Source organism: Colias croceus, chromosome 4 (assembly GCF_905220415.1).
Source record: "Colias croceus chromosome 4, ilColCroc2.1".
NCBI classification, from domain to species: Eukaryota; Metazoa; Arthropoda; class Insecta; order Lepidoptera; family Pieridae; genus Colias; species Colias croceus.
Genome location: NC_059540.1, coordinates 6,436,751 through 6,464,052, shown reverse-complemented (window position 1 = coordinate 6,464,052; position 27,302 = coordinate 6,436,751). Strand labels below are relative to the sequence as shown.

The window sequence follows — 27,302 nt, the reverse complement described above, 5'->3', positions numbered from 1 at the left end:
GTGGACGGGTAAGCACCAGACAAGCGAACCGTACATGTTGAGCTACATTTCACGCTTCGAATTACATTACACTGATGAGTTCGTATTGCATATTATTATCCACTGCTTAGATAATACCAAATATCAATACAATATATAAAACATTATTTTGTTAAGTCCTCATAAGTCTATAGATAGGCACTCAGTTTTTTTTAAATTTCTTCAACAAAAAAACCGTCTAAATAGTATTGTAACTTGTTACTTGTTAGTGTTGGCTATGTAAAGGTATTTTGTACCGCAAAATTCTAGGAGGTAAATACCAGTTCTTCTACAGGAAACTTAATAACACGAGTATAAACATAATAGTTAAATGGAGAGCTGGATGTATAACTCGAACGGACGGGTTGACCTAGTGGTAGCGCATTGAAAGCGACAACGTCGTAATACTGGCAGGGAAGGTGGTCTCGGTGGTACGGGTAAGTTGCGCCTGAGCGTACAGTGCGCGCGCACTTCGCCATGCAAACACTCTCGACACATGGCGCGTCGCCTGGCGCTGCTTGCGCTTCTGGCGTACTTCGCGACCGCGTTAAACACGCCTCTGCGATCTATCGATGTTTCGGATTCTGAATCTGACCCGTTTGCCTTTTGGGATGAGTACGAGGACTCTCCTGAAACGACCCAGGCCCCGCGGCCGATTCCTAAAGTGATCATAAGGAGCAAAGTTCCTCACACTAATATAACTATGAAAGACAAAAGTGACCAAAAGAGTAAAATCATTAAAACGACCATAAACATTGAAAGCCATACTAACTTTATTGTGACAAAACGGCCGCCGTGGTTAAGTACTTTAAAAAACTCAATCACACGCTATCCCGTGAAGAAAGTGGTGGTTAATGATGAAGATACATGGGTGAATATTGAAGTGTCCACGAAAAAGACAACAAAAAAGCCAAATGTAACATATAAGCCCAACAAGAGACCAACAACACGTCGGTCTACAACTACTACGCGCAACCCTCCAAAAACAACTCGACGTGTGCGAACCGCCTCTACACAAAGGTCTACGACTAAGTATAAAACGAAATTAAAAGGCACAAAATCCCCGCCAATGAAAGTACAGTGTCCTTCAAAGGAAACAGGATGGATACCATCTTTTCTTCAAAGTAACAAATACAAGAAGCCATCAAAAAAACAAGTGAAATCAGGTTGGTTAGGAGGTACGTTTTTAATGTAGATAGAGAAGAGTTTTTGCAACTTTCTTTACTTGACGGTTGACCAACGTGGGCCTTTGTGTGGGTTAAAGGCCTTAGAATTTGCTTAGGCTATATTTTTTGGACCAATTGAAAAATATAAATTCCATTTTTTATTTAAAATTTAGATATGCAGATTTTTAAGAAATAATGACAAAATATTCATTATTTCTTAAAAGCTGTTGTAAATCTATATATATATCTAAAAAAAAGTTCTTGTTTCTACATTTCATTAGATGAGACAATAATGAGCATGTCTATTGACATCGCATATGGCCGAATTTTCTTATAAACGATTCTTATTTAAAGACTATCAAAAATCGAATAAACTAAAATACTTAGTATAAGATTTGTTTCCGTAGAGAGTTGAAAACTGGGTAAATAAAGATAGGGTTTTCATCATAGGCGCCATGTAAAAAAAAGAAACAATTCACTTCACTTCTTTTAAAACAATTATATTTTCAATTCTGCGAGGTTTTTAATTCGTGATGGTAAACCAATTTTAAGTATTATTTTCATTGATAATATGTAATATGATTTAGTTCTTCGAGTAATTGAGTAGTTATTTGACTTATGTTTAACCTATATACCTACATTACCTACTACAGTCTTTATACATTATACATTTTTTATGTTAAAAATGTGTTATGTTTAATTAGCATTATACACTTCATTTTTAAACATTATCTACTTTAATTGTAATGTTTAAATTTTAACAATTTATGCCTTAGATAATAAAATTTAACCCTTAGCTGGTATCGCCTTTTTTGGCAACACTACCGGTATCGTGGGTCAAATTCTACCCATACCAAACAATCTGTTGTAGAACGTAGATTTTTTATTATTTGTATAAAATATGGTTAGATAAGAAATAAAAAAAATGTTTTTTACAAAATTAACTTTATTTAATTTTAGAATATAAAAAAAATATCATGTTTTACATGTATTTGTAAATAACCTTATTTTTTGGCACTTTTTGGATAATGTGAACTTAAAACATAAAAAAAAAATAGAAATGTTAAAAAAAAAACTTTAACTAAAATATATTTATGGCACTTCTCATATCTTTATTATAACAAAAAAACAAATTGCTTCTGAAATCAGCATAAAATAAAAAAAATGACAACCAAAACCAAAATGACTTCTACCATCAACTATCATCCTCATCTTCTTCACTCTCATCCCTCGTATTTTCGTTCCTCGTATATTTTCTATTATTCTCGTATCTCCTCTTCGTTTTCACTGTCGTCAGAACTTACTCCAAATACACTGTCTTCTAAGCAACTAACAGATTAGGGATTGTCTCGATCGCTGATGATTTCTTCGTCACAAGGTTGGTTTACATTTGGTATTCTTTTATTTTTCAATTCCAAATCATCACTTAAGTCGTTCATCAACTCCTCGATTTGTCTGTCGTTCAAAAAGCCCTCCAATGTAGTACAAATAAACAATAAAACCAAAAAAGTAAGTAATTACACTCAGTGAAAAAAGTTACTTATTTGGTGTCGTGGGTCGAACGTGACCCAGAAAGCTACTTACCTCCGCTCCTAAGATAGTCACAGTTCTGCACATCCACCCCCCGCTGCAGCTAGCGACGCACTGAGAATACTTAGAAGCGCACAGTCGTTGCATAAATATTTAAAGAATTATAACCGAAAATGTTCGCTTCTGGGTCAAATTTGACCCACGATACCTGCTAAGGGTTAAAATTATTGCTCATTACAAACTTCCGCAGACCGCACATATATAGGTAGGTATCAACAACTACCTTTGATAATTAATTAGATATCTAAATTTTAGTAACCTGAATCGCATTAAACGTATTTAAATAGGTAATGACTAATGAGTAATATGTACCTAGTAGATATGGAATTTTATATACACACTTGTTCCAAATTCCAATCTCAGATATTTTGGTTGCGACATCTATAAGAAAAACTGGTAAATCAGACAATTAAAGAATTCTTTTGTGAACGGTAAGCTACGGAACCCTGAAAAGGAAAGTTCGTGGTTGATGTTTTCAAATATCTTTATACATACTTTTATGGATTTATAGTAAATAATGCGATCTAAACGTTGATAAGTAAGATGTTATCAAAGCAGCTTACAATCTTCTTGCACCGTTAAATGTTAATGAAAGTGCTATAATTAACGTTTTTCTTTTTATTCATAAGATGTAAAAAAGTTCAGTATGTAAATACATAATATAGAACATCTATGAAAATTTTCTTTTATGGGGTTAAGAAAGCAAAGGTAACCAACTGTACCTATGATACTAGTTTATAACCTATTAGCACAGACTAATAATAATATACTACCGTGTATACTATTAGGTATAATTACTAGTTTTTGGAAATAATCAATACGGTTTTTAAATATGTATGAATGATTTAATGAATCATTCATATCACTTAATAACCGAGTCATAGCGGTCATCATTATGATTAATGACTAAGTAATCAATTAATTTCCTAAGTATAGTGATGTCCTACTTACTTCTTACCTTATTGGTACACCATGATTTCATTTTTTCCATAACATTCTTAAATTGTTTAAGTGAAAACGATATAATTAAAAAATTAAGTCATCATTCGTAGCTAAGTTATACGCGGATATTTTCCTGTTAAGTTTCTTGTTCATTAACTGCTATCGAGAAATCTAGAACCGACAAAACCCTGCGTTTTTGTACTTCTTTAAGTGCCCGGTAATTTTCATTCAATAGGTTACATATTATATTTTTTTTTATCTATACTTATAATAAATCTGTAGCGAGGCAAATTCTGTACATGAAATATATTTAAAAAAATACTATGAAGGGGTGATAAGGGATCGCTACTGATGCCAAAAATGCAATCAGTAAAATTTTTGTCTGTCTGTCTGTATATTCGTTATAGAAACAAAAACTACACGACGGATTTTAACGAAATTTGGCACAATTATTCTACATACTCCTGGGCAGGTTATAGTATACTTTTTATTACGCTACGATCAATATGAGCAGAGCAGTGAAGGGAAATATTGGGAAAACGGGAGAAGTTACTCCATTTTGAAGCTTCCGTCGCGTGTGCAGCCTTAATGTTTAAAGCTACATAGAAATCATGTACCTACGACACAAATGTTCTTAAATTATTATTATTAGGTATATAAAAATAAATCTTATTAACTCAGCGTATGCAAAACTAAAACCTCCTTTGAGCTTAATACACCAACAGTGGGACACCCTGTATATTTTATAATGTAGTAGGTATAACTATGTAAGTAATTATTCTTATGGTTTTTATAATGAGTGAGTGAACGAGCTATGCCGATCCCACACATAAATTATATTTTATGTGTGTACCTAGATGTGTTACCTACTAATCTTATTTTAAATTCTATATAATTATGTATGTGTAAGATAGATAATTCTAGCTTCGATTTTACATCGGATTAAATATAGTTACTCTTATGATTAAGATTTTTTTTAATATTATTTTCGTAGCTCTTCTTTCCGAAAGAAGGCTACTAGTAGCTGACGCTTATTTGTTTAAAATAATTAAATCTTTTATAATATCTATAACATAAATTTTAGGTATTTTCACAAAAATTTATAAATGGATTTCGGATTCAAAGTCGTCGTGGTTCAATGGAGGTTGGTTTCGTGAATCTGAACTAAAATCTCCCACAACTACGACCACTCCGATACCACCGTCGACATCCACAAGCAATTGGTTCCAAATGTTCATTGATTCAGAAGAAAACGACGAAACGACAACAACAAGCAGTGTTACTGGTATGTATGGGTGATCTTATTAACTACGATACGCGTAATAAACATTATGTGCAATATAGCTCATTTCGCCATGCTTTCTTAAACTTGAATTGGAATTTTATTATCCTATAAGAAATTAAACATCATTATACGCGAGAAAAAAGTTTTTTTTGTATCATAAAGATTAAAGACACACAAGATTTCCGCGATATAATAATCCCACCAAAAACATAAATGTAAAATTTGGAGCCGAGATCAATCGTTGACTTAATTTGCCAAAAAAAGAAATGAGATCTAAATGTGTGCCAAGTTTTGTAGACAGTCCAGAAATTTATTTACAAAGATGTATTAAGTTCTTAGGTTGACTGAAAACTCAATTGTTTTATTTTCCATTAGAGAACAATGTTTATTCCAAAATATAACTTTTTTAATTTGAATAATATTTTAGGTAATTATTTTCACAAAGCAAACAACTAATGACCTATTGAACCCCATAATTTGATGAGGCTAGTTTTACATACTGTTTATATTTTGTGAGGTTCTAAAAACTAGCCTCATCAAATTATGGGGTTCAATAGGTCATTAGTTGTTTGCTTTGTGAAAATAATTATATTATTCAAATTAAAAAAGTTATATTTTGGAATAAACATTGAATGATGTAACTGTCATATTTTATTTAGGTTTATTGATTTTTCAGTAAACAAAAATAAGAAGTCATTAAAGAAAAACTATAAGGGCTATCAACTTCTTCGTGCTTATCCCGACCAGCAATGGAAACTTCGTTCCCTGATAGAACTACAAGAAGAGGGTGAAGGGTCTGGTATAATGTGGTGGACTTTGCCATCGCTGAACGGTTCCACAGATCTGTTGGTTCCACCAGACTTACTTGTGGATGTAAAAGACCATCTTAAATCATCTAATATAGAATATGATATAATTATCTGGGATTTACAGGTACGTTATAAATTAACTGCATAATTTTTGACGATCTTTTAATTGTAGAGATTAATTATGGCCGTATTTTTCCAGAAAGCTATTTCCTATGAAAATCCCAAGCTTTCGAAAAAACAACGGCTTGAATTAGTTCAATTGAGAGGACATCCAATGACCTGGAGGCGATACCATCGATATGCTGACATCATGAGATATTACGAATACCTACAGCATTTACATTCCGATGTTGTAGAACTTGTACCTTTAGGTCGCTCCTCTGAAGGATTGCCGTTAGTTGCAGTTAAGGTTAAACAAAATTTACTCCTAGTTGTTCTAGTTAATGATTAGTTTTACTTTGGGTTAATAAATCAGTATTACATAGATTTCAGCGCCTACGAATGATACAAGGACAAAGACCGCAAATCATAAAGGAGCACGCAAGAAATGGAAATTACGGACTTATTTAAAACCGGCTATTTGGATTGATGGCGGTGTACACGCGCGGGAGTGGATAGCTCCTGCTGTAGCATCTTGGATGATCTACAATTTGGTGGAAGGAGAAAAAGGGCTAGGTAGGTTACTGATTTAGAATACTTGTCTTCCAAGTGTAGATAAATATTAAAATGCGAATAAAATTTATGGTTTTCTTTATAATTTTGCCATCTAGGGCCAGATTACGATATGCTTCACCAGGCAGACTTTTACATCATGCCCGTACTAAACCCCGACGGCTACGAACACTCGCACACCCACGATCGACTCTGGAGGAAAACAAGATCACGCTTCTCCGACTCCGATGATTACTACGTTGGCTGGTGAGAACCTAGTTTTCTATATAAAAACTTGTTCAACCTGCACGAATCACAACGAGAAATTTTAAAGGCATAATAGGACACGGTCTATTTAGGAATTTTAATAGAACACTATTTTTCAGGTATGGTGCAATTTGCAAATTGGACACCTTTGTCAACGTTTGTAAATAATTAAATTTTAACTATTTAATCGAATGCACTTAATCATTTTTAAGGCAATGCAGGATTTAATCCTGTAGTGTGGAAAAAGATAAAAATGTAGGCCTGGTTGGAGTTGTTGTACGAATATGAAATTTTCGTGAAATTATTCTACGTATCTATGTGAAAGTTAAGTTAAATTATTCTGCAATATAAATTGACAGTTGGTATTCAAAACTATAAAATAAATATCTTAATGAGCACTTAGAATTCTCTACAGTAGTACCTATCTCCATACTGAGTAATAAATTAACCTTTCGAGAAACTTGGTGGTTTTCGCTTTTATTTTGTTGAAGCACGTGCACATTAGCGTACTACTATGTTTCTCTTAATCTATATGTTATTACAAAAAGCATATAAAGAAAGGTTTTAAATAATTAAATGTGACTTTTCACTAGGAGTTTCTTATCATCGTTAGGACTTAGAATATTACCAGAACAAGAATTACTTAGGGAAAACCGGATAAGTATTGCGCCTTATCGGCGTGTTTAGACACTATTAGTGTTTTTGCTGTGAAAGCTCGTTTAAGATAATCTTAGGTACACACATATTATGTCGAAATATTTAACTAAATAAAAGTTGACCTTGTTTTTAAAGTGCCATTTCCTTTGAACTAAATTAACTTATTTATTTATTTTTATTTTAGTAACTATAGAAATCACTTATTATCCACTGTTAACCAATAATGATAAGAATAACAATTGGGTAAAATTGTATGTCATATCAATAATGACAGTATCCTTTGACGTAGGTGTTCTTTGTAATTGAAATTTGACAAAATATACATTTAATAAAACTTGATCGACGTAAAATTTAAATTTAACTTCTGTCGACCATGAACATAATATAAAAAAAAATTCTTTCGGGGCCTTTTGGCTTTTGGCACTCTCCCCGAAGCTTCCACAAAGGTAACGAGAACGATTTCTATTATGAAAACTTATCATTAAAAATATATGATCTGTTTCAGGTTCCCATGGAACTGGGGTCGTACCGAATGCATCGGTGTAGACGCTGACCGCAACTGGGATTATCATTGGGGTGAGAAAGACTCATCGCAGGATCCTTGCTCTGATAACTACGCGGGTCCGCATCCATTCAGTGAACCAGAGACGAGAGCTGTCTCCGAATTCTTAGCTGAACACAGGGGACAAATAAAGGTATCCCAATATTACTGCTTAGGTATATTTAATAAATAATACCATCAACAATTTTGTAAAATCATATACAAAACTTTTTAAAGTGAAAAAATACGGTATAGTAAGTGGATTTTTTCTAATTCCACCGCACGCTAATGCATAAGTAAACGAAGTTTGAGGGACAATCACATAGAAAGTAATCACAAGAACATTTCGAAAATATTCCACGCTGCTAAGCTGTTTAAGACATTAGTAATAACTAAATTTGAGTTTTTGTGGTGTGCCACTTTTTCCACCGATTTCTGAACGATAATTTATATTTAATTCAATTGTTATAAATGAGTAGGTAGTATTCGCTGTATTATAAGTGAAAAATATAATACATATTTGAGAAACGGTTATAATCTATATAATCTTAATCTATATCTATAAAGCTGAAGAGTTTGTTTGTTTGTTTGAACGCGCTAATCTCGGGAACTACTGGTCCGATTTGAAAAATTCTTTCGGTGTTAGATAGCTCATTTATCGAGGAAGGCTATAGGCTATATATATATATATATATATATATATATATCATCACGCTACGACCAACAGGAGTGGAGCCACGGGGGTGAAACCGCGCGGAGAATCTAGTGTAAGATATAATTTTGCAGAAATTAAAAGCCAACAGGACAATGTTGCCCTAATTAAGAAAATTTGAAATGGTTATTATGTATAATGATATGATATAAAAGATACATTAGAAATCTAAAGGTAGGGGACTTATAGAGGTAGGACTATAATACAAACGTCTGAGTCGTGGCAATTTATCATTCTCCAGAACTGAGGTAGACCGCACATCAAGAAGGCGGCATAGAAATTGTGAGAGAATATGGTGTATTTGCTCATATGGACACTTTCTTACATTTCATCAAATTTAACACTGCATATTATTCGCACTTATAGATGTATATAGACAAATTTAATGATGCAGTTAGGGCTGTAATAAAATGATATAGACGCCTAATGTTATTTCGAGCTGAGTCTCGAATAAGATAGACGTACCTAATGACTCTTCATTACACATGCATGACACAACTAAGTTTAACATGGATAATGCTCACAGAACATTTTATATGTTCTGAGGATAATGCTAGTGTGGTACGTTATTATAATTATACTAATTGTCGACGATTACCTCAGTTGGAACAAAAAAATAGGATGTTGATAATTAATATTCGTAGTCTGTGTGACTAAGATGAAACAGGTCGCCTACTTTCGAAGAGCTTGATTGAGGAAAAGGGTGTTTGTGGGAATTGTAGATTGTGCCTTCTGCAATGTGCAGGTCACTACGCATAGCCAATATCCGGAAGAAAACATAAGTAGTACTTATAATGAGCGCTATTATTATAGCCAATATCCGGAAGAAAACATAAGTAGTACATATCGCACCTTCGGTAGAACAAGGGCACAATTACAGTTTTTGCAATTTTACAGGAGAGCCATTTTAAGATATTTGTAGTACTTAATGTGGTCTAGCTATGATAATAATTTTTTTATGGTTGTTCTGCTTTGTATGACATAAACTATATACTATATTCTTTTAGGTGTATCGTTTACAAATATTAAAAACTGCTAGTTTTTTTTTAATAATATTTTTTCCTTAATAACTCAGCCCCCGGAATCACAGACACAATAGAAAATCTATTGTGTCGTGGTCTCATTGGGTCGCTCGGGGCTCAATGGGTTAAGTAGGTGTACATTTGTGCCCTTGTTCCACCAACAAGAAAATTAATTTGTAAATATGGCCATATCTAAAGCTTTAAGTTAATAATTTTGGAATGATAATAACGTGTTTTTTTGTATAAATGTTTTATTTTCTTAAACACTTTAGAAAGCCGCAGTACTTTATCACAAAAATAGAGATCAAAACTTACTAATCAGCCATTACACATCTTCAACAATCTGAAACTATTATGTTTCCTAGCAAAATTCTTTGGAATCGCTTTAAAAATTGGAATAATATTATATTAAGATAACAGAACAAGAAAGAATCATAATTCAATTCCTTGACATTAAATAATTCCTCCTTTTTCGTGGCATTTTTTATAAGGCTTATGTATTCTGCCGGAGTGCATATTGATATTGGGCCAGCTTTTTTTGCACGTTTTACATTCCAGAATGGACGGCATCGGCTTTATGCTGGGTCCCCTAATTTATGTATGATCGATTTTATAGGCAATGTGTTCACAGCAAAATAATACATTCCAAAAACAAATTTGAAAAAGAAAAATAATTATTTACGAATAAATATCTTACTAATATTATTATTTATTATGTAAACTCGAAAGTTTTTGAGGATAGATTTGTGGGTGTGAGGGTATGTTTGTTGTATTTTGATTGGCAGTCCTATCGTTTAAATTTCTAAAAAACTAACTTGTTTTTTTGCTCTCTACAGCAATTATCGGAATAAAATGTTACTTTTAAGACCATGGAGTATAACAAATCTTGGACAGACAAGGGCACAATTGTCTGAACGACTTTGTCCTCCCAATTTTTAAATCGTAAACTAGGCATAAGTGTGACAGATATGGCCTCGTCGTTCCAGAAATCAAAAACATTATAGGGCATATTTACATAAACGACGTTAGCGCTCCAAGTGACAGCTAGCTCAGTCCCCGCCGATGGCACAACTAACCAATGAGACTTTGTCTCGCCAAGAGAGAAACAAAATAGCGCCAAAATGACAACGCCACTATTTCAATCTGGCTGTTTTTTGTAGGAATTAAACGAATGTCTTTGTCCCTCCAGTTGAAAGGGCCTTTTTAAAGCATTTCTGCATATTTAAGTCATTTTGGCAATTTATGACAATTATGCCCTTGTTCTACCGAAGGTGCGATATAATGAGCGCTATTATTATAGCGTAAAGGGGAAATTGAACATGGTTACATTTGATTTGATTTGGTTATTCAATTATTCGGTCATTTTTAAAAGACACCGTTAGTTATTGATAGATATCGCGTTTGAATCTTTTTTTATTACCTACTCAACTGTTTTTTATTATCAATCTAAATAATTATGCTAATTACAGGTGTACATATCCCTTCACGCATATTCACAAGCGTGGCTCCTACCAAACTCTCACGCACATACACCGTATTCTGATGATGGAGTCCTGGTGGAAATGGGAAAATTGGCGACTGCAGCCCTTGCAGACATGTATGGTACTAAATATCAGGTAAAATATGAAGATAGTAACTACATGACCTTATTCGAATATTCCGAATATTCAAAACTATCGACTGCATATTCTTATATGATGCAGCATTCAAAATGTTATGGGATAAGTACATAGGTACAATGCGTAAAATTAGAGAATTTTTCAATGATTATCGATGTTTTTATGTCCAGGTGGGCACAGCTGCTGACATTCGACAACCAGCTTCAGGGATGTCACACGACTGGGCAAAAGCAAGAGCAGGAGTTAAATTTTCATATCATGTAGATCTGCGGGATTCTTTTGGTCCATATGGATTTTTATTACCCGGGTCACAAATAGTTTCTACAGCCAGGGAAACTTGGCAAGCAATTAAAGCAATTGTTGATAATTTGACACCGTAACTGCTCTGCACGTGCCTTTCTAAATTAGTATTTTAATAAAAACTATGGCGATTTATTTCGTATACAAACTAAATACATAATTATGTCCATTGTCCATTTGAATTTTTTACCATGGCCATAGTGCTCGAAAATTGTTTGCTGTCTTCTTGGTTAAAAATGTATTTATTTTAGTAGATAAATGGTTTACACTTATTAATATTAGCTGTAGAAAAAGGCTGTTACATTAGTTATCAAATTATATTAGCGTTTAGCTCGATAATATTTATTGTTAATATACGACTGTAGGTATAATAAACAGAAATATAATTTATTTTTATTTTTTTATTTAATTCCCTGTAACTACTCCGATATTAGCAATTTATTATTCATTGTTAAATTATATCTGTATTCTTGTCCGTTCATCTACCTACGTCCCCTTATCATCTGCATCTCTACTAGTTTATTATTATTATCTACTGTCTATCTAATCAAGACTTCTTATTTTCTTATTTATTTATAAGTATAATTTTAAAAACATGTTGAATGTTAACTTTTATAAATTATTTTTACTAGGTATATATAATATAGAGCTTGTATAGAGGCTAGAGCACTCCAACATCTAAGACATAAAAACTTTACCTATTCATTATTTTCACGATAAGTTGTCAGTTGTGATGAAGGCATGACCTTTATTAGAGACCCGCACTGGAAAAACTAAACGCTTAATATCCTAAAATCAAAACGGAGAAAAATCCAATAATCATCATTAAGATCTGCTCAGCAGCTGCAAATCCGTTCATATAGTCGAAGTCGATTGACACTCATAAACATAGAAATCGAAATAACAAGACACGTCTACTCATAAAATTATATATGTAAGTAGTGAAATTGTTGAGTAAATGTAAATTAATTCCGGCTTGCACATATCGATAATATCGTTACATCGATTTTATCGATATAAAATCGATAAATATATAGAATATATTTTATCTGTTTATTTCGTGTATTTTAAATCAAATCTTTCATAAGTTCTATCGTAGTTCATATGTTCATACATTCGTTTATTATTGTTAACAATATAATCTACATGTAATATCTAAAGACTAAATTAAACATTTTTAACATTTTCAACATTACCCAGCATATGGGTAAATAAACCTTAACAAATTCCTTTATAGTCAGAATTCTGGTAAACTACGCAGAACATGCGAACTAAGAGCGGGCGCGCACGAGCAACTTAGTTGCCCGGCAACTATTTTGTCTCTGTCGCTGTCTCCTCGCAAAGTTTTGAACGATGCGCACACGAAAGCGACAGCAACGCAACTTTTTCTTTAAAATTTTCTGCATTTATCAACATGGATTTCGAAGAGACGGTTGTGGTCTGTGCTCTTGTCCTTAGAAACCGAAGACGGCAGCGAAAAAGGCAATATTGGGTGCACCCATTATGGAGTGAGGGACTGACATTGGGGAAATTCCATACAATGTTTTTAAAATTGAGAACATTTCCAAAAAAATTTTACAGAAAAAACAGAAAACTACTAATAATAAATATAACTTAATTAAAAACAATATTATTAATTTACTAGCTTTTGCCCGCGACTTCGTCCGCGTGGAATAGTGACTTCCGGCAGAAAAGTATAGATAGCTGTGCCCGCGACTACGTCAGCGTGTAACTCCTTGTGTATTATTAATTTAAAATGTATTGGTAATATTATTTACATCAGGTTCACATGAGGCTTAAGGACCTATAGAATCAAAATACTTTAGCGCAAAGCTTCCGGGTAAACTATATTGAAAGTTGACCCGTCCGGCACGTGAACATAAAGATTTCTAGAACTGCTAACACGGGAAAGAGCAACGTATAACTGACCATGCGAGAAACAACTGACACCGAGATCTACTCCGGCAACATGAAAAGTCTGCCCTTGAGCCTTATTTATTGTCATTGCATAACACACCGATACTGGGAATTGCGTCCTTTTAAATTGGAATGGAAAATTATTTGGTATTAAGGGTATTCTGGGGATAAAGACGGTTTCTCCTGCACCGCAACCTGTTAAAATTTGAGCCTCGATTATATTTTGTTGCAACTGGGTTACTTTTAGTCGAGTTCCATTGCAAAGTTGTGGTGGTCTTAAATTTCGGAGTAGAATAATCGGAATGCCAATTTTTAAACAAATTTCGTGAGAAGGAAGTCCGGGCATATTTAAAGAATTTAAAAATTCTATCGGGTAATTAGTTGCTTCTTGTTCATCGACCATTCTATTTATTGATCTATAAACTTTGCTTTCCCCCTGTATATTCGACAGTATTTTGTTATTAATCTCAGATGCCTGGTCATTGCGAGGAGTTAAAATAGATCTTTCGCATAGCCAGGAATTGTCCCTATTTAATATATTTGTTACGTCACCGTAAACCGACGATATAAGATGTGGTTGAGATTGCACTATACAACATAATTCAGGCGTCAGAATAAGTTTTCCTTGGTGTAGTTGTGGATAGGTACCTTCACCAATCTTTAATAATGAATCAGAAAATTGACTATCATCCGGGTTATCTCCAGTTCTCACTCGCATGTTTATAGTCAAATGCACCGATTGTATATCACGCCACAAATAAGAGCTTTTCAGGCAAGCCCTAACCTCATCAGCTCGGGTTCCCCGTGGTATTACCGGTAAGGTTTGTCGGAAATCACCACAAAATAAAACCGTGATACCGCCCATTGGTCGATCATTTTGTCTTATATCCCTTAAAGTTCTATCTACCGCTTCTACTGCTTTTCGATGGGCCATCGTACATTCATCCCATATGATTAAATTACACTCGCGTAATACCTTTGCTTTGTCGCTATTTCTTGAAATACTACAGGTTGGACTTTCCGTGCGATCTAAATCAATTGGTATTTTGAACATAGTGTGAGCTGTTTTACCTCCTGGTAGCAATGTTGCAGCTATCCCAGATGAAGCTACGGCAAGAGCTATTTTACGCTGATTTCGAACATAAGCCAATATTAATTTAGTCAAAAAGGTTTTCCCAGTTCCTCCAGGTGCATCTAAAAACCATATTGTTCCCAAATTATTTTGAACACTTCCGCACACACGGTCATAAACTGAACGTTGTTCTGCAGTCATCATTGGGACACCGTTTTCTAATGTTGTCAGCAGTTCCATTAAGTTGTAACCAATCTCTGCGGAATATTCCCTATTAGTTACCTCTCCGACTGAGGTTGGTGTTGGCAAACCATATTCACATAGTGATTTACCGCCAACTGCTGTTAACTCATCCTGAAGAGCTAATAAGCACTGATTTATGGCAAGATCACGGAAATTATCATTAGTTGTGCCTTCATCATTGTTGTAGATATATTTCTAAGAAAGTCTTCTGAAAATTTGTCTTTATATTTTTCCCATAATTGTACAGCATCTGACAAATTACAAAATGTAAGTAATGTTACAAATAAATGACGTAACCGTCTTGGATTATCACTAACACAGGATTCTGCTAAAGCGTCATCCCAATGCTGATCATTTTCAAGCAAATGACGCGCTTGGCAAGCTGCATGATAACTGGGATAAACAACATTGTCTACTTTTCTCAAATCTATAAATGAGGTTGGTCCTCGCACAGTATGTAATAATAATCGCAAATAGAAACACTCAGCGTTGTTAGGATGAACGGTGTATACTCTACCAAGAACATGTTCTTTGAAAATACCTGACTCGCCATCTACAGGCCTGCCACGGCGTCTACGATTAAAGACACCTCGTTGCTTATCGTAGGTATAATACGATGGAACTTCTTCATATAAAAGAGATTTTGCAAAATCATCAGTTTGGCAAAGTCGAAAGAATGCTAATAAAGTTGTTTGTCTAGGGTTCTCTAACCGTTCTGTGACATTTTCGGTGTTGAAATATATACGTTGACCGCCTTCAAGATGAACATCCAGATGGGTCACAGGTGGATATCTTTCATGAATGTTGAAACTTAAGATCCGCCACACAGCTTCTGAAGAACTTATATATCTGCCTGACTGAAATCTTGTAACTTCATCATTTTCATTTCTCAAAGCAAATGTAGCTTGGTCACTGCCCTTATTAATGTACTTACAAATATATTTTATTGACTCTACACTATTACACATTTCAACATTTATGTGAGCTTGAAATGCTCTGGACAACACAGGAGAATACGGAACGACCCACCTATTGTCTAAAATAACCTGTTGTCCAGACACTCGCTTTTCAACAGTGAAACCACCAGTATCTCTTGAACGGCGACGATATTTCGGGTATCCATCATGTCCTGTTACAGTTTCTTCCACTAAGGCTTTTGGATATCTTTTAGTGCAACGACCGTCTTGCATGCAAGAAGAATTCACGTTAAATGCACCACATGGACCATGTATCATATGAGTTTTAACAATGTCGTATAACTCGGAATCTGCAATCGGACTTGGAATTTCGGCACTGATTAAACTGTCTACATCATTAGGTCGAACCTTATCTTTTAACCAAAGCAGGATATGTGCGTGGGGTAAGCCGCGTTTTTGCCATTCAACACTATACATATAACACAATACTTCTCCAAAAATGTTATCTTTGGTAAATAGATCTATCATTGATTTTAATTTTAAATGAAAAACTCTTGCGATGATATCATGGCGGTCATGCGGTGCTTGACCCTCAAGAAGCTCCCGAGTGATTTCATCCCACTTAGGATTGGTAGTTACAGTAATAAATAAGTCGGGACGTCCATATTTTCTTACGTAACAAAAAGCATCTTGAGTACGTTCGTGCATGTAGCGTGGACCACCAGTAAAAGAAGAGGGCAAAATAACTAAACGGCCCATATTCACCGTATCATTATCTTGCTGCATGGCGTCGCGAAGGTGCACGTATTCTTCAGCGCGCAGCTGCCTTTGATTAGATCGTATATAAACTAATCTTTCGGTTTCAATTTTTGCGTACATGTCTACAATAAACTGATTGAATAAGCCACGAAAACGTTGCAAGTATACAAACCTATTCCGTCTTACTTGCAATTGGTAACAGTAAAATTGAAGGCATGAAATCTTTTTATTATAAATAGGTGCGCCTGTATGCGGATCAGTTTGGTATAAAGCAAAATTATAACCATCTTCCCCTCGACAATATATCAAAGGATATTGCAAACCGTCGTAAGCCCTGTGGGTTTCGTAAATACGTTGTAAACGATTGTCTCTGGAACGGATAACGATATCACGCCTATCACATTCCTGGTCGACCAATACCACAGCAACTTCATTCGTGGATGGAGCATTATAACGCCCAGGGTGTTCCTGCGTTGGACGCCTATCGGCATTTATAACAATTTTATAATTGTTATCATCATCTCGAGGAAGAGCTTCTAATGCCGATTTAAAACTGCATACATACGAATTAATCTGATGCAACATGTTCTGAAGTTGTGAAATGAGTTCAGCATTTAAATTTGGGAAATATTGATTTCTTATATTCGACTGTTCGTTGTAGTCGGATACAAAATATATTTGAAGAAACTTAGGTTGGTCTTCAGGCAAAAGAGATCCTATCAAATGGTAAACCTGACCTTGTATTTTAAAAGTAGGCATGAAAGGACCTTCGGAGATTTGTTGAGCACCAAAGGATGTCATCTGAAACGCACTATTATAAGTGCGAATGTTGTCGAAAAACTGTTTAGATTGCACATGTTCCCCTAAAAGTAATGATTTCAAAGGTTCCGGTGGGTCTTCGAATGAAGGCAAATTTATTTTACCTCCAGAACAACAGAATCCAGCCGACTCCTTACTCCACTTTAAAGCATTACAAAAAGAACATACCACGTTCATATCGCCTATTACAGAAGATGATCTGTAATCAATTGTGAAATTATAAGCAAACCCACTTTTATATTTGTCTGACCACGCCACCGTATTTCTAGATTGATCTTCTATGTGTACATCTAAGTTATTAAGACTATGACGAAATCTGTCTGCAGTAAGACGGGCCTCTCGCTGTTCGTCCGTTTCAAGAGACCGAATATTTTCGATTCTTAATCTTTCATTAGACAAACTTATTAATCGTTCTTGTGTCAAAGAATTGTAATGTTCGCGTACCGACTCTAGTCGTTGTTCATGCTCATGTTCATCTTCGAGTGATCGAACAATATTATGGTGCACCCTATCATTTGTCAAACGGTCTTCATATTGAGTAAAAGTTTCAGATTCTCGAGATAAAATATGACGTTCGCGGTCAGCTGTGAGACGCAATTCCCTCTCAGTGAAGGTTTCTGACTCGCGAGACAATATATGACGTTCGCGGTCAGCTGTGAGACGTAATTCCCTCTCAGTGAAGGTTTCTGACTCGCGAGACAATATATGACGTTCACGGTCAGCTGTAAGACGTAATTCCCTCTCAGTGAAGGTTTCTGACTCGCGAGACAATATATGACGTTCGCGGTCAGCTGTAAGACGTAATTCCCTCTCAGTGAAGGTTTCTGACTCGCGAGATAATGTATGCCGTTCGCGGTCAGCTGTGAGACGTAATTCCCTTTCAGTAAATGTTTCGGACTCGCGAGATAATGTATGTCGTTCGCGGTCAGCTGTGAGACGCAATTCTCGTTGTGAAGCAGTTTCAGCTGCTCGGGATAACACATGTTGTTCTTGGTCAATGGTAAGCCTTAGCTCTCGTTGAGAAAAGCTTTGAGACGCCCGTGATGTAGCTCGTCTCGCTCTGTCAGCTGCTAATCGCATCTCTCTCTCTGAAGAGCTTTCATTGGCTCGAGAAGTTGAGGCACTAACTCTCATAGAGTTTAACCGATATGCTCTTTCCTCTGCCGATTCTTGAGAACGCGCATTTCTCATCCTCTTAGCATCTCTAGAATTTCGAGATAAAGATGGTCTTTTTTTAGGTGGCATTGTGTATTTTTAATCAACAGTAACTGAAGCTACCTTGCACTTATGAAATCTATTAATATTATATAATATAAACACTACTAAAATAACTAAAATGCGTACCTACTACTACTTATAAAGAAATAAAATGTAAACTAATAATATGCTTAAACACTACCGAAACCTATAGAATAACAACAAAAGAAATCTATAAATGAACTATAATAATTATAGTTAAACACTACTATAATAAATATATGATAATTACGAAAATAAACTATTAATACCTACCAAAATAACAAAGATACGTACCTACTGCTACTTCACTTATAAAGAAATAAAATGTAAACTAATAATATGCTTAAACACCACCAAAACCTATAGAAAAACAAATAATTACGAAAATAAACTATTGATATAATTAAACACTACCAAAATAACTAAAATACGTACCAATTGATACTTCACTTATAAAGAAATAAAATGTAAACTATTAATATGCTTAAACACTACCAAAACCTATAGAAAAACAAATAATTACGAAAATAAACTATTAATATAATTAAACACTACCAAAATAACTAAAATACGTACCTACTGCTACTTCACTTATAAAGAAATAAAATGTAAACTAATAATATGCTTAAACACTACCAAAACCTATAGAAAAACAAATAATTACGAAAAAAAACTATTAATATAATTAAACACTTCCAAAATAACTAAAATGCGTACCTACTGGTACTTCACTTTTAAAGAAATAAAATGTAAACTAATAATATGCTTTAACACTACTAAAACCAACAACAACAACAAAAGAAATCTGTCAATAAGGTCGAACACTCTGAACGTCTATTCGCATCAACAGCCAAATATTGTATGAACCTCGCACGCGGACCCGCCGCCTTTTTATAGCTCCCACCGCGAAGCGCGTCGAACGCGGCAACTGATACACAAAAATAATCCTTATGGCATGATTCTGTATTCACGCGCGATGACTTATAGCGTATTTCATGTTCAGTAGCACCTCGTTAAGTCGAACCTCGATAAGTCAAATACCTCCAAATCTAGAAAAAATGTTTTGTTCCCTTCCCCTCAAACACCAAAACCTCCATTACTTGAAATCTTGACCCTCTATTAGTTGAAATAATCACCGAGTCCCTCCAAGCCATTTTGGTACATATTTTCACTCTTTAACCGTTCGAAGAAGTTTAGTTGATCTGCTCTTAAACATGCAATAACCTATCTTATTTTGCGTCCCTCTACTTTTATCTCCAATTCTTAATTTATTTTATTTTAATTGCCATGGCTAAGTGCACGTTTATATTTATTTTTTCTTATTCGCATTTGTTGCACGTATAAAAATGTATGTATCCAAACTGTGGATAATGTTGTTGGTTGGACAGTTATACCTGTATTTAGATTAAGTTTTATTGTACAATTAACCACTGTTCTGCTGTTTATTATCCCTAATAAAGAAAATAAAATAAAATAAAATAACTCGAAAAATTAACTTTCACCTTTGTATCTCGACCATAGCAACGTTTTATTTTACAACCTTTATCTACAACTTGATCATTTGGAATTTATTATCTCTATTGTTCGAACAAAAATAAGTTGCCGACTTTAAGAACTTGAACTTTTTTGTGTACTTTTTATGTAAAACAATCGATGTACAGCTGCTAATGAGCCTTAATAAAATAAAATAAAATAAACTTGCCGACAATGTAAGTACACTATTGTTTCTTAGAAAACATTTTAGGACTATACCATAATAAATTTATGACTCACGTAAACACGTGTTTGCATTATCTGATGACGAAATTATTTTTATTTTAATTGCCATGGCTAAGTGCACGTTCTGATGAGTCTTTTTCCCAGACAGATGAAAAGAACTCTGCGAACATATTACTTATTTTCAATATCTGTATGTGCTGAACGATTACCCAGAGTAAGCGTGGGAACGGACGAAGCGCGTTTTTTGTCTTTAATGTAAGACCAAAAAAGTTTTGTAGATTGGGGTAGCAACGCAACTTATATCGGTCAGTTTCCTAGCGGTCCGCCCCGGCTTCGCCCGTGGTACATATTTACGTTTTCTCTACATAAAAACCATCCTCGTACTTCAAGGAATATAATAGAAAAGAATTATCGAAATCGGTTCAGCCGTTCACACGTGATGCCATGACAACGCGAAACGGGTGCAGACCCGCCGCCTTTTTATAGCTCCCGCCGCGAAGCGCGTCGAACGCGGCAACTGATACACAAAAATAATCCTTATGGCTGCATGATTCTGTATTCACGCGCGATGACTTATAGCGTATTTCATGTATAACTTTGGTGTTTCTACACCGATTTACATGATTCTTTTACTATAACCTGCCCAGGAGTATGAAGAATAATTGTGCCAAATTTGGTTAAAATCCGTCGTGTAGTTTTTGTTTCTATAACGAATATACAGACAGACAGACAGACAGACAGACAGACAGACAGACAAAAATTTTACTGATTGCATTTTTGGCATCAGTAGCGATCCCTTATCACCCCTTCATAGTTTTTTTTTAAATATATTTCATGTACAGAATTGGCCTCTCTACAGATTTATTATAAGTATAGATTAAATAGGTTTGAAGTCGGTGCCAAGCACTAAGCACTTAGTATTAAGCCCGCGCATCGACATCAAACCTTTGTAAATAACACATCTAAATAATATGTAGTAATTAATAATATCAATATCAATCTTTTTTATTTTTTACTTTTCCGTTTTTGAAGTCGGTTGTTTTTAACGAAGTTATTTTTATTTAATACTTTTTAGTGCATTTTTCAACACGAATCAAACGAGCCCAAACTCGAGTAAAGTTGAGTTAATATATTACTGACTTCCTATGGCCACCTTCCGATTCCATCATCAAATCAGCTCTATGTCATGATAATGTTTCATCGCTATCCAATTTACATACGTATACAAAATTTCAGTTCAATCGGTTACCTGGAAATGAATCAAAGTTACTTGCTACATTTCAATTAAGTGATCGAGATCAGACAAAAATGCTCACAAAATAAAAACTACTGGGCTTATCCGAATAAATTTTATGGGACTAATCCCACACCATTCTGCATCAAACAAAAAAAGAGTCACGTAAATCGGTTCAGAAACCTCGGAGTAATCGGTGTACATACATAAAAAAAATATACCGGCCGAATTGATAACCTCCTCCTTTTTTTTGAAGTCGGTTAAAACTACTGTGTACGAGAATAAATACGTTGACATAAATACGTATTATCGCTACGCGCGCCGGTACGTGGCAACTGGCCGGCGGCCGCCGACAGGCAACATTTTTGTTGCCGTGCGCGCACTTGCATTGAAACCAATAGATAGGGCGACAGTTGCGTCGCGGGCTTGTCTCCGAACCCGCGGACAAAAAAGTCTCCCGGGAGTTGCGTCGCTACGTACGCGCACTTTCATACTAGCCCATGGCTCCATCCATCCATCCATCCATTCAGCCCGGATAAGTCCACTGTTGGACGTAGGCCTCCCCCATACTGTGCCACAGTTGCCGATCTTTGGCTTTGCTTAACCATCTGCGCCCAGCTGTCTTGACTATATCATCCGTCCATCTAGTGGGAGGGCGTCCAACAGTGCGCCGTCCGGTTCTTGGTCGCCATTCAAGGACCTGTATTCCCCAACGAGCATCGGTCCTGCGGGCTATGTGGCCTGCCCACTGCCATTTTAGTTTGGAGATTCTGAGAGCAATGTCAGTTACCTTCGTTCGTCTGCGAATTTCCGTATTGAAGATCTTGTCGCGCAGCGAAATTCCGAGCATTGCTCTCTCCATAGCTCGTTGGGTCACTCTTAATTTATTTATCAGGCCCTTTGTAAACGACCATGTCTCTGCGCCATATGTTATAACTGGCAACACACACTGGTTGTATACTTTTGTTTTTAGGCATTGCGGTATGTTTGACGAGAAGATCGTGCGTAGCTTCCCGTAAGCTGCCCATCCTAGTTGGATTCGGCGGTTTATCTCCTTCTCGAAATTGGATTTACCTAGCTGGATCGTTTGTCCCAGGTATATATATTCCTTGACAATTTCGAGTTCACAGCATCCCAGAGAGACAGGTTTAGCTTCGATGTGGGCATTGCACATAATCTTTGTTTTATCCATATTCATCTTTAGGCCTACCTGTTGAGATACTTTATGGAGGTCTTCTAGCATTTTCTTCAGGTCATCAAGAGATTCCGCCATGAGAACTATATCGTCTGCAAACCGAAGATGAGAGAGATATCGCCCATTGATGTTTATCCCTGATTCTTTCCAATCCAGAAGCTTGAAGATGTCTTCTAAGGTGGCAGTGAAGAGCTTGGGTGAGATCACGTCTCCTTGTCGTACGCCTTTTCGTATAGGGATTGATTTTGTGTTCTGGTCTTGGAGACGGACTGTCATATTGGCCTTGTTATATAATCCTCTCAGTACTTCGATATACCTACTATCTATTCTGCATCGTTGAAGAGCCTGAAGTACAGCCCAGGTTTCCACCGAATCAAACGCTTTCTCGTAGTCCACGAATGCTAAACAGAGCGGCAGATTATACTCTTCGTACTTCTGTATAATCTGCCGCAGCGTGTGGATATGATCCATGGTACTAAATGATTTGCGGAAACCGGCTTGCTCGGGAGGCTGGGAGTCATCCAATTTTCGTGTTATGCGGTTTGTCAAAATTCTGGAAAAAAGCTTGTATATGTGGCTCAAAAGTGAGATAGGTCTATAATTTTTTAGGAGTGTCTTATCACCCTTCTTGAAAAACAAAACCACTACGCTTTTGCTCCACGACTCTGGTGGGGTAGCGTTCAGGATAACGGAATTGAATAACCTTTGTAGGACTTGTAGTATTGGTTTTCCACCAGCTTTAAGTAGTTCAGTTGTAATACCGTCTTCCCCTGGGGCTTTGTTGTTTTTCATTTGTTTGAGAGCTGATCTAATTTCATACAAGCTAACATCTGGGATATCATCGGTATGATGGCGAGTAAGCTTGGCTCTTTTATCTTTTTCATTCGTTGGCGGCTGGACCTGTGAAGCATATAGATTGCTGTAATACCTTTCGATTACTCCTAGCATCTCTGACTTGGACGAGACAAGAACATTGCTTTCGGTCTTCAGCTGAGTCATCTGGCTATGTCCGATGCGGAGATCCCTTGCAAATACTTTGGAGCCTTTATTTCGCTCAATTGTATCTTGTATGTGGATCGTGTTAGCTTTCCTAATATCATATCTCAGTGACTTGGAGATCTGCTTGTTAAGTTGTGAGTAATGTTCTTTGTCCGTCGACGTTTGTAACCTCATTTGGCGACGTTCTTCCATGAGTTTTAGAGTTGCTTCCGAGATCTTTTGGTTTTTAGTTTTGCGGGGCGCCTTGAAATGCGTCAAACCAGCTGAATATATAGTTTTTACTATGGAGTCATTTAGGTCGTCGACAGAATCAAGGTCTTGTAGCGCTTCGAATTTATTATGAAGTTCGAGCTGAAAGCTTTCTTGTTTTTGGAAACTTGGATTTAAACGACGAAAAGTGGGTCTGACTAGTTGCGATCTTTCCATCCGAACATTGATATTTAACGTTCCTCTAACCAAACGATGATCGCTACCAGTTTTAAGCCTACTAATCACTGAGACGTTGTTAAATATATGTCGTTTGGTGGAAAGAATAAAATCAATTTCGTTCTTAATAGATCCGTCTGGACTAATCCAGGTCCACTTTCGTTGCTTCGGTTTTTTAAAGAATGAGTTCATCAGGTACAGGCCCTCTCTCTCCATAAAATCCAAAAGCATTTGTCCTCTGGGGTTCCTGACTCCCGTTCCAAAAAGTCCAATCCTTGTCTCGCCTGCATTCTTTGTGCCCACTTTCGCATTGAAATCGCCCATGATCACAGTATAATGTGTTTTAGCAAATTTAATGGCTTTAGCGATATCTTCATACATGGATTCTACTTCTTCATCTGGATAAGCTGTCGTCGGTGCATATACTTGTATTACTTTCAGGGAATACCGTTTGGTCATTTTGAGTGTAAGATATGCTACCCTAGCCGACACGCTTCCTATCTCAGAAATATTGTTTGCAAGCGACTTATTAACAAGGAATCCAATCCCTCCTTGGGACTTTTGGTCACCCTCACGATGGTAGAATAAGTTTCCAGATTTAAGAATCAATGTGTCCTCTCCCTCTCTTCGGACCTCTGACAATCCAATAATATCCCATTTCAAACCGCTTATTTCTTCTTCCAGTTCGTATATTTTCTCGTCATTCCGCAGAGTACGTGTGTTATACGTTGCCAGGTCAAGTCGTCGTCGTTGATAGCCGTATCTCTTCCGGAGATTCTTAGCACCCCCTGCCCCGCCGTGACCATGGCCGCTATCGTAGCCAGGAATAGCGGGGCTGCCGGGTACTGGGGGCCGGGGCTTTAGAGTTGTACTTGTCATGGTTTTTATTTTTGATTCACATTATGGGGGGAATTTGCCATAATCACCACGCTTGGCAGGCGTGTTGGTGATCGCAGTATGGTGGTATGATTCTCAAGAGGCGCTGCTGCCCGCCTCTCGGTAGAGGTCCCTTAGTCGGCTTTTACGACATCCACGGGAAGAGATGGAGTAGTGCTATTCGTGAGCGGCACTACACGCAAAATGGCTGCTCCAGCCCATGGCTGGAGAGACAAAATAGTTGCGGAGACAAAATAGTTGCGGAGACAAAGTTGCTCGTGCGCGCTAGCTCTAAGAGCTAGCTCAAAGGCATTGACGGTAAAGGTCAAAGAGGTTACTTTTTGTGCAAAATCCAAAGCAATGTATTTACTACTAGCTTTCCGCCCGCGGCTTCGCCCGCGTTTTCAAAGAAAACCCGTTCCCGTAGGATTTCCGGGATAAAACCTATCCTATGTCCTTTCTCGGGTATCAAAATATCTCTATACCAAATTTCATGCAAATTGGTTCAATAGTTTAGGCGCGATTGAGTAACAGACAGACAGACAGAGTTACTTTCGCATTTATAATATTAGTATGGATTTACCCATCCGCTTTGGCATTTGTACTTTCTTTCAACAAGTAATACAATATGTATTTCACTTATGTTATTTTGATTTTGTAATTATGTTTTGTGTTGGTCCGTGTTAACAAAATTACTACATACTACCTGCGACTCGCGCTTTCAACCGCGCATTAGTAAGCTTTTGCATAGCTTAAATATTCCAGGACAATTTTCACACACGGCACGATCTGATCCCATACTAAGCTTTCGCTTGTGTTATGGAAACCAGATGGCTGATAAACATACATATATAATTTTAAATAAATACATAAGTATATAGATAACTAGCGGTCCGCCCCGGCTTCGCCCGTGGTACATGTTTACGTTTTCTCTACATAAGAACCATCCTCGTACTTCAAGGAATATAATAAAAAAAGAATTATCGAAATCGGTTCAGCCGTTCTCGAGTTATGGAATTACAACGAAAAGTGGCATTGATTTTTATATATTAGAAGATTAACACCCAGACACAGAGCAAACATCTATGTTCATCACACAAATATTTGCCCCGGGTGGGAATCGAACCCACGACCTCTGGCTTGGAAGGCAGGGCCACTACCAACCAAGCCAACCGGCCAGTCAAACTCAGGCCAGTCAGTCAGCTTAACATAATGGTAAATGGTAATGTTGGGAATATAAAAAAAGTTAAGGCTAATTAGCCTAATTAGTTACATAACTATTTCTTATAATAACAGCTATCTGCCAGTGAAAGTCGCGTCAAAATCGGTCGAGCTCTTCCTGAGATTTGCCAGAACAAACAAACAGACAAAATTACTCTTTTGGTATATGTAGGTACATCATGGTATATCAGTATATGTGCATTTAGTAAAAATCGGTTATTTCAATATTAAAAACAGACACTTCAACTTTATTATTGGTCTAATTAGTAGATAGATATAGATGTTATGCAGCATTTAATTAGGTAACAGTTTTCGTCTTCTTGTCTTTGTTGATTGCTTCACTCAATAGAGGGACTGTTGAAACCGCCAATGTCTATTGTAAACTCACTACCGAGTGAGAATATGAACTTTTACTCTTAGACTGAGCTCAAAATCGAACTAACTCAAAAACGAAATAGTGAAATTAAAATAAAAACTTTTCTTACTTGGATAGGGTACTTATTTGTAAGACAAAACAATGAATTTCAATACGTATAGCTTTTAGCCAAAGTCGCTTTGTTAGTTCTTGAGATTAGCGCGTTCAATCAAACAAAGTCATCAGTATTATTTATTGGATGTAGAAGCAGAATACTGATAAAATAGATATTTTACATATGCGTAGATTAACGTAACACTCGGACTCTAATAAAGTTGGTTTCAATTTTAATGCTCGATTCATAGCTGGTATTAAAAGCAGAAATCAATTTCATTGCGCCACGAAAGAAGTCTCGTAGACGCGGCGTTGTCAGCAATTAGGCTGATTGTTTTTTCATGTTAGCAGACAACAGTATGGATGTTTATTTATTTATTTCACGCACATTTTACGCAAAAGTACCGAAAATCAGTTATTAACTGTTATTTAGCACCTCTCTCCAGTGCGTGGTGTGACGTGTAAAGTGGTAATCATATAGCCTACATAATAGCCTACCGGGCTACCTGCCAAATTTAGTTCCTATATTCTTTGCCGTGAGCTCTAAGGCCTTGCAAGACTTGCAAGTTGCTGTCAGACAGACTGTCGGACATTTCTCGCGGAAGTTTTCTTGCAGGT

The 27,302-nt window shown here is 36.2% G+C and overlaps 1 protein-coding gene and 1 long non-coding RNA gene across 3 annotated transcripts; one reads left to right on the top strand and one right to left on the bottom strand.

The window, feature by feature from the left end:
- Positions 1-488: 488 nt before the first annotated feature.
- LOC123691349 (carboxypeptidase A2-like) lies at positions 489-11,949 on the top strand. Of its 2 annotated transcripts, none has more exons than XM_045635680.1 (9): positions 489-1,184; positions 4,801-5,001; positions 5,678-5,934; positions 6,010-6,219; positions 6,296-6,485; positions 6,581-6,728; positions 7,891-8,080; positions 11,130-11,276; positions 11,450-11,949. In XM_045635680.1, exons 1-9 carry the CDS (start codon positions 515-517, stop codon positions 11,657-11,659), a joined length of 2,223 nt encoding a protein of 740 aa, XP_045491636.1. In that variant the 5' UTR covers positions 489-514; the 3' UTR covers positions 11,660-11,949. The 2 variants fall into 2 exon arrangements, with proteins under 2 accessions (XP_045491636.1, XP_045491634.1); XM_045635678.1 differs by having other exon boundaries at positions 489-1,196.
- On the bottom strand, positions 1,971-2,932 carry LOC123691350. Its single transcript, XR_006751388.1, has 2 exons — positions 2,769-2,932; positions 1,971-2,639 (listed from the first exon to the last, which is right to left on the bottom strand). It is a non-coding gene; the product is annotated as an uncharacterized LOC123691350 (long non-coding RNA).
- Positions 11,950-27,302: the final 15,353 nt, after the last annotated feature.

Bases quoted from the DNA above. Each gene is read 5' to 3' on its own strand.
- LOC123691349 (XM_045635678.1), top strand. From the start codon at position 515: ATGGCGCGTCGCCTGGCGCTGCTTGCGCTTCTGGCGTACTTCGCGACC. The intron at 6,220-6,295 runs GTTAAACAAAAT...AGTATTACATAG, and splicing joins TGCCGTTAGTTGCAGTTAAG to ATTTCAGCGCCTACGAATGA. The intron at 6,729-7,890 runs GTGAGAACCTAG...GATCTGTTTCAG, and splicing joins GATGATTACTACGTTGGCTG to GTTCCCATGGAACTGGGGTC.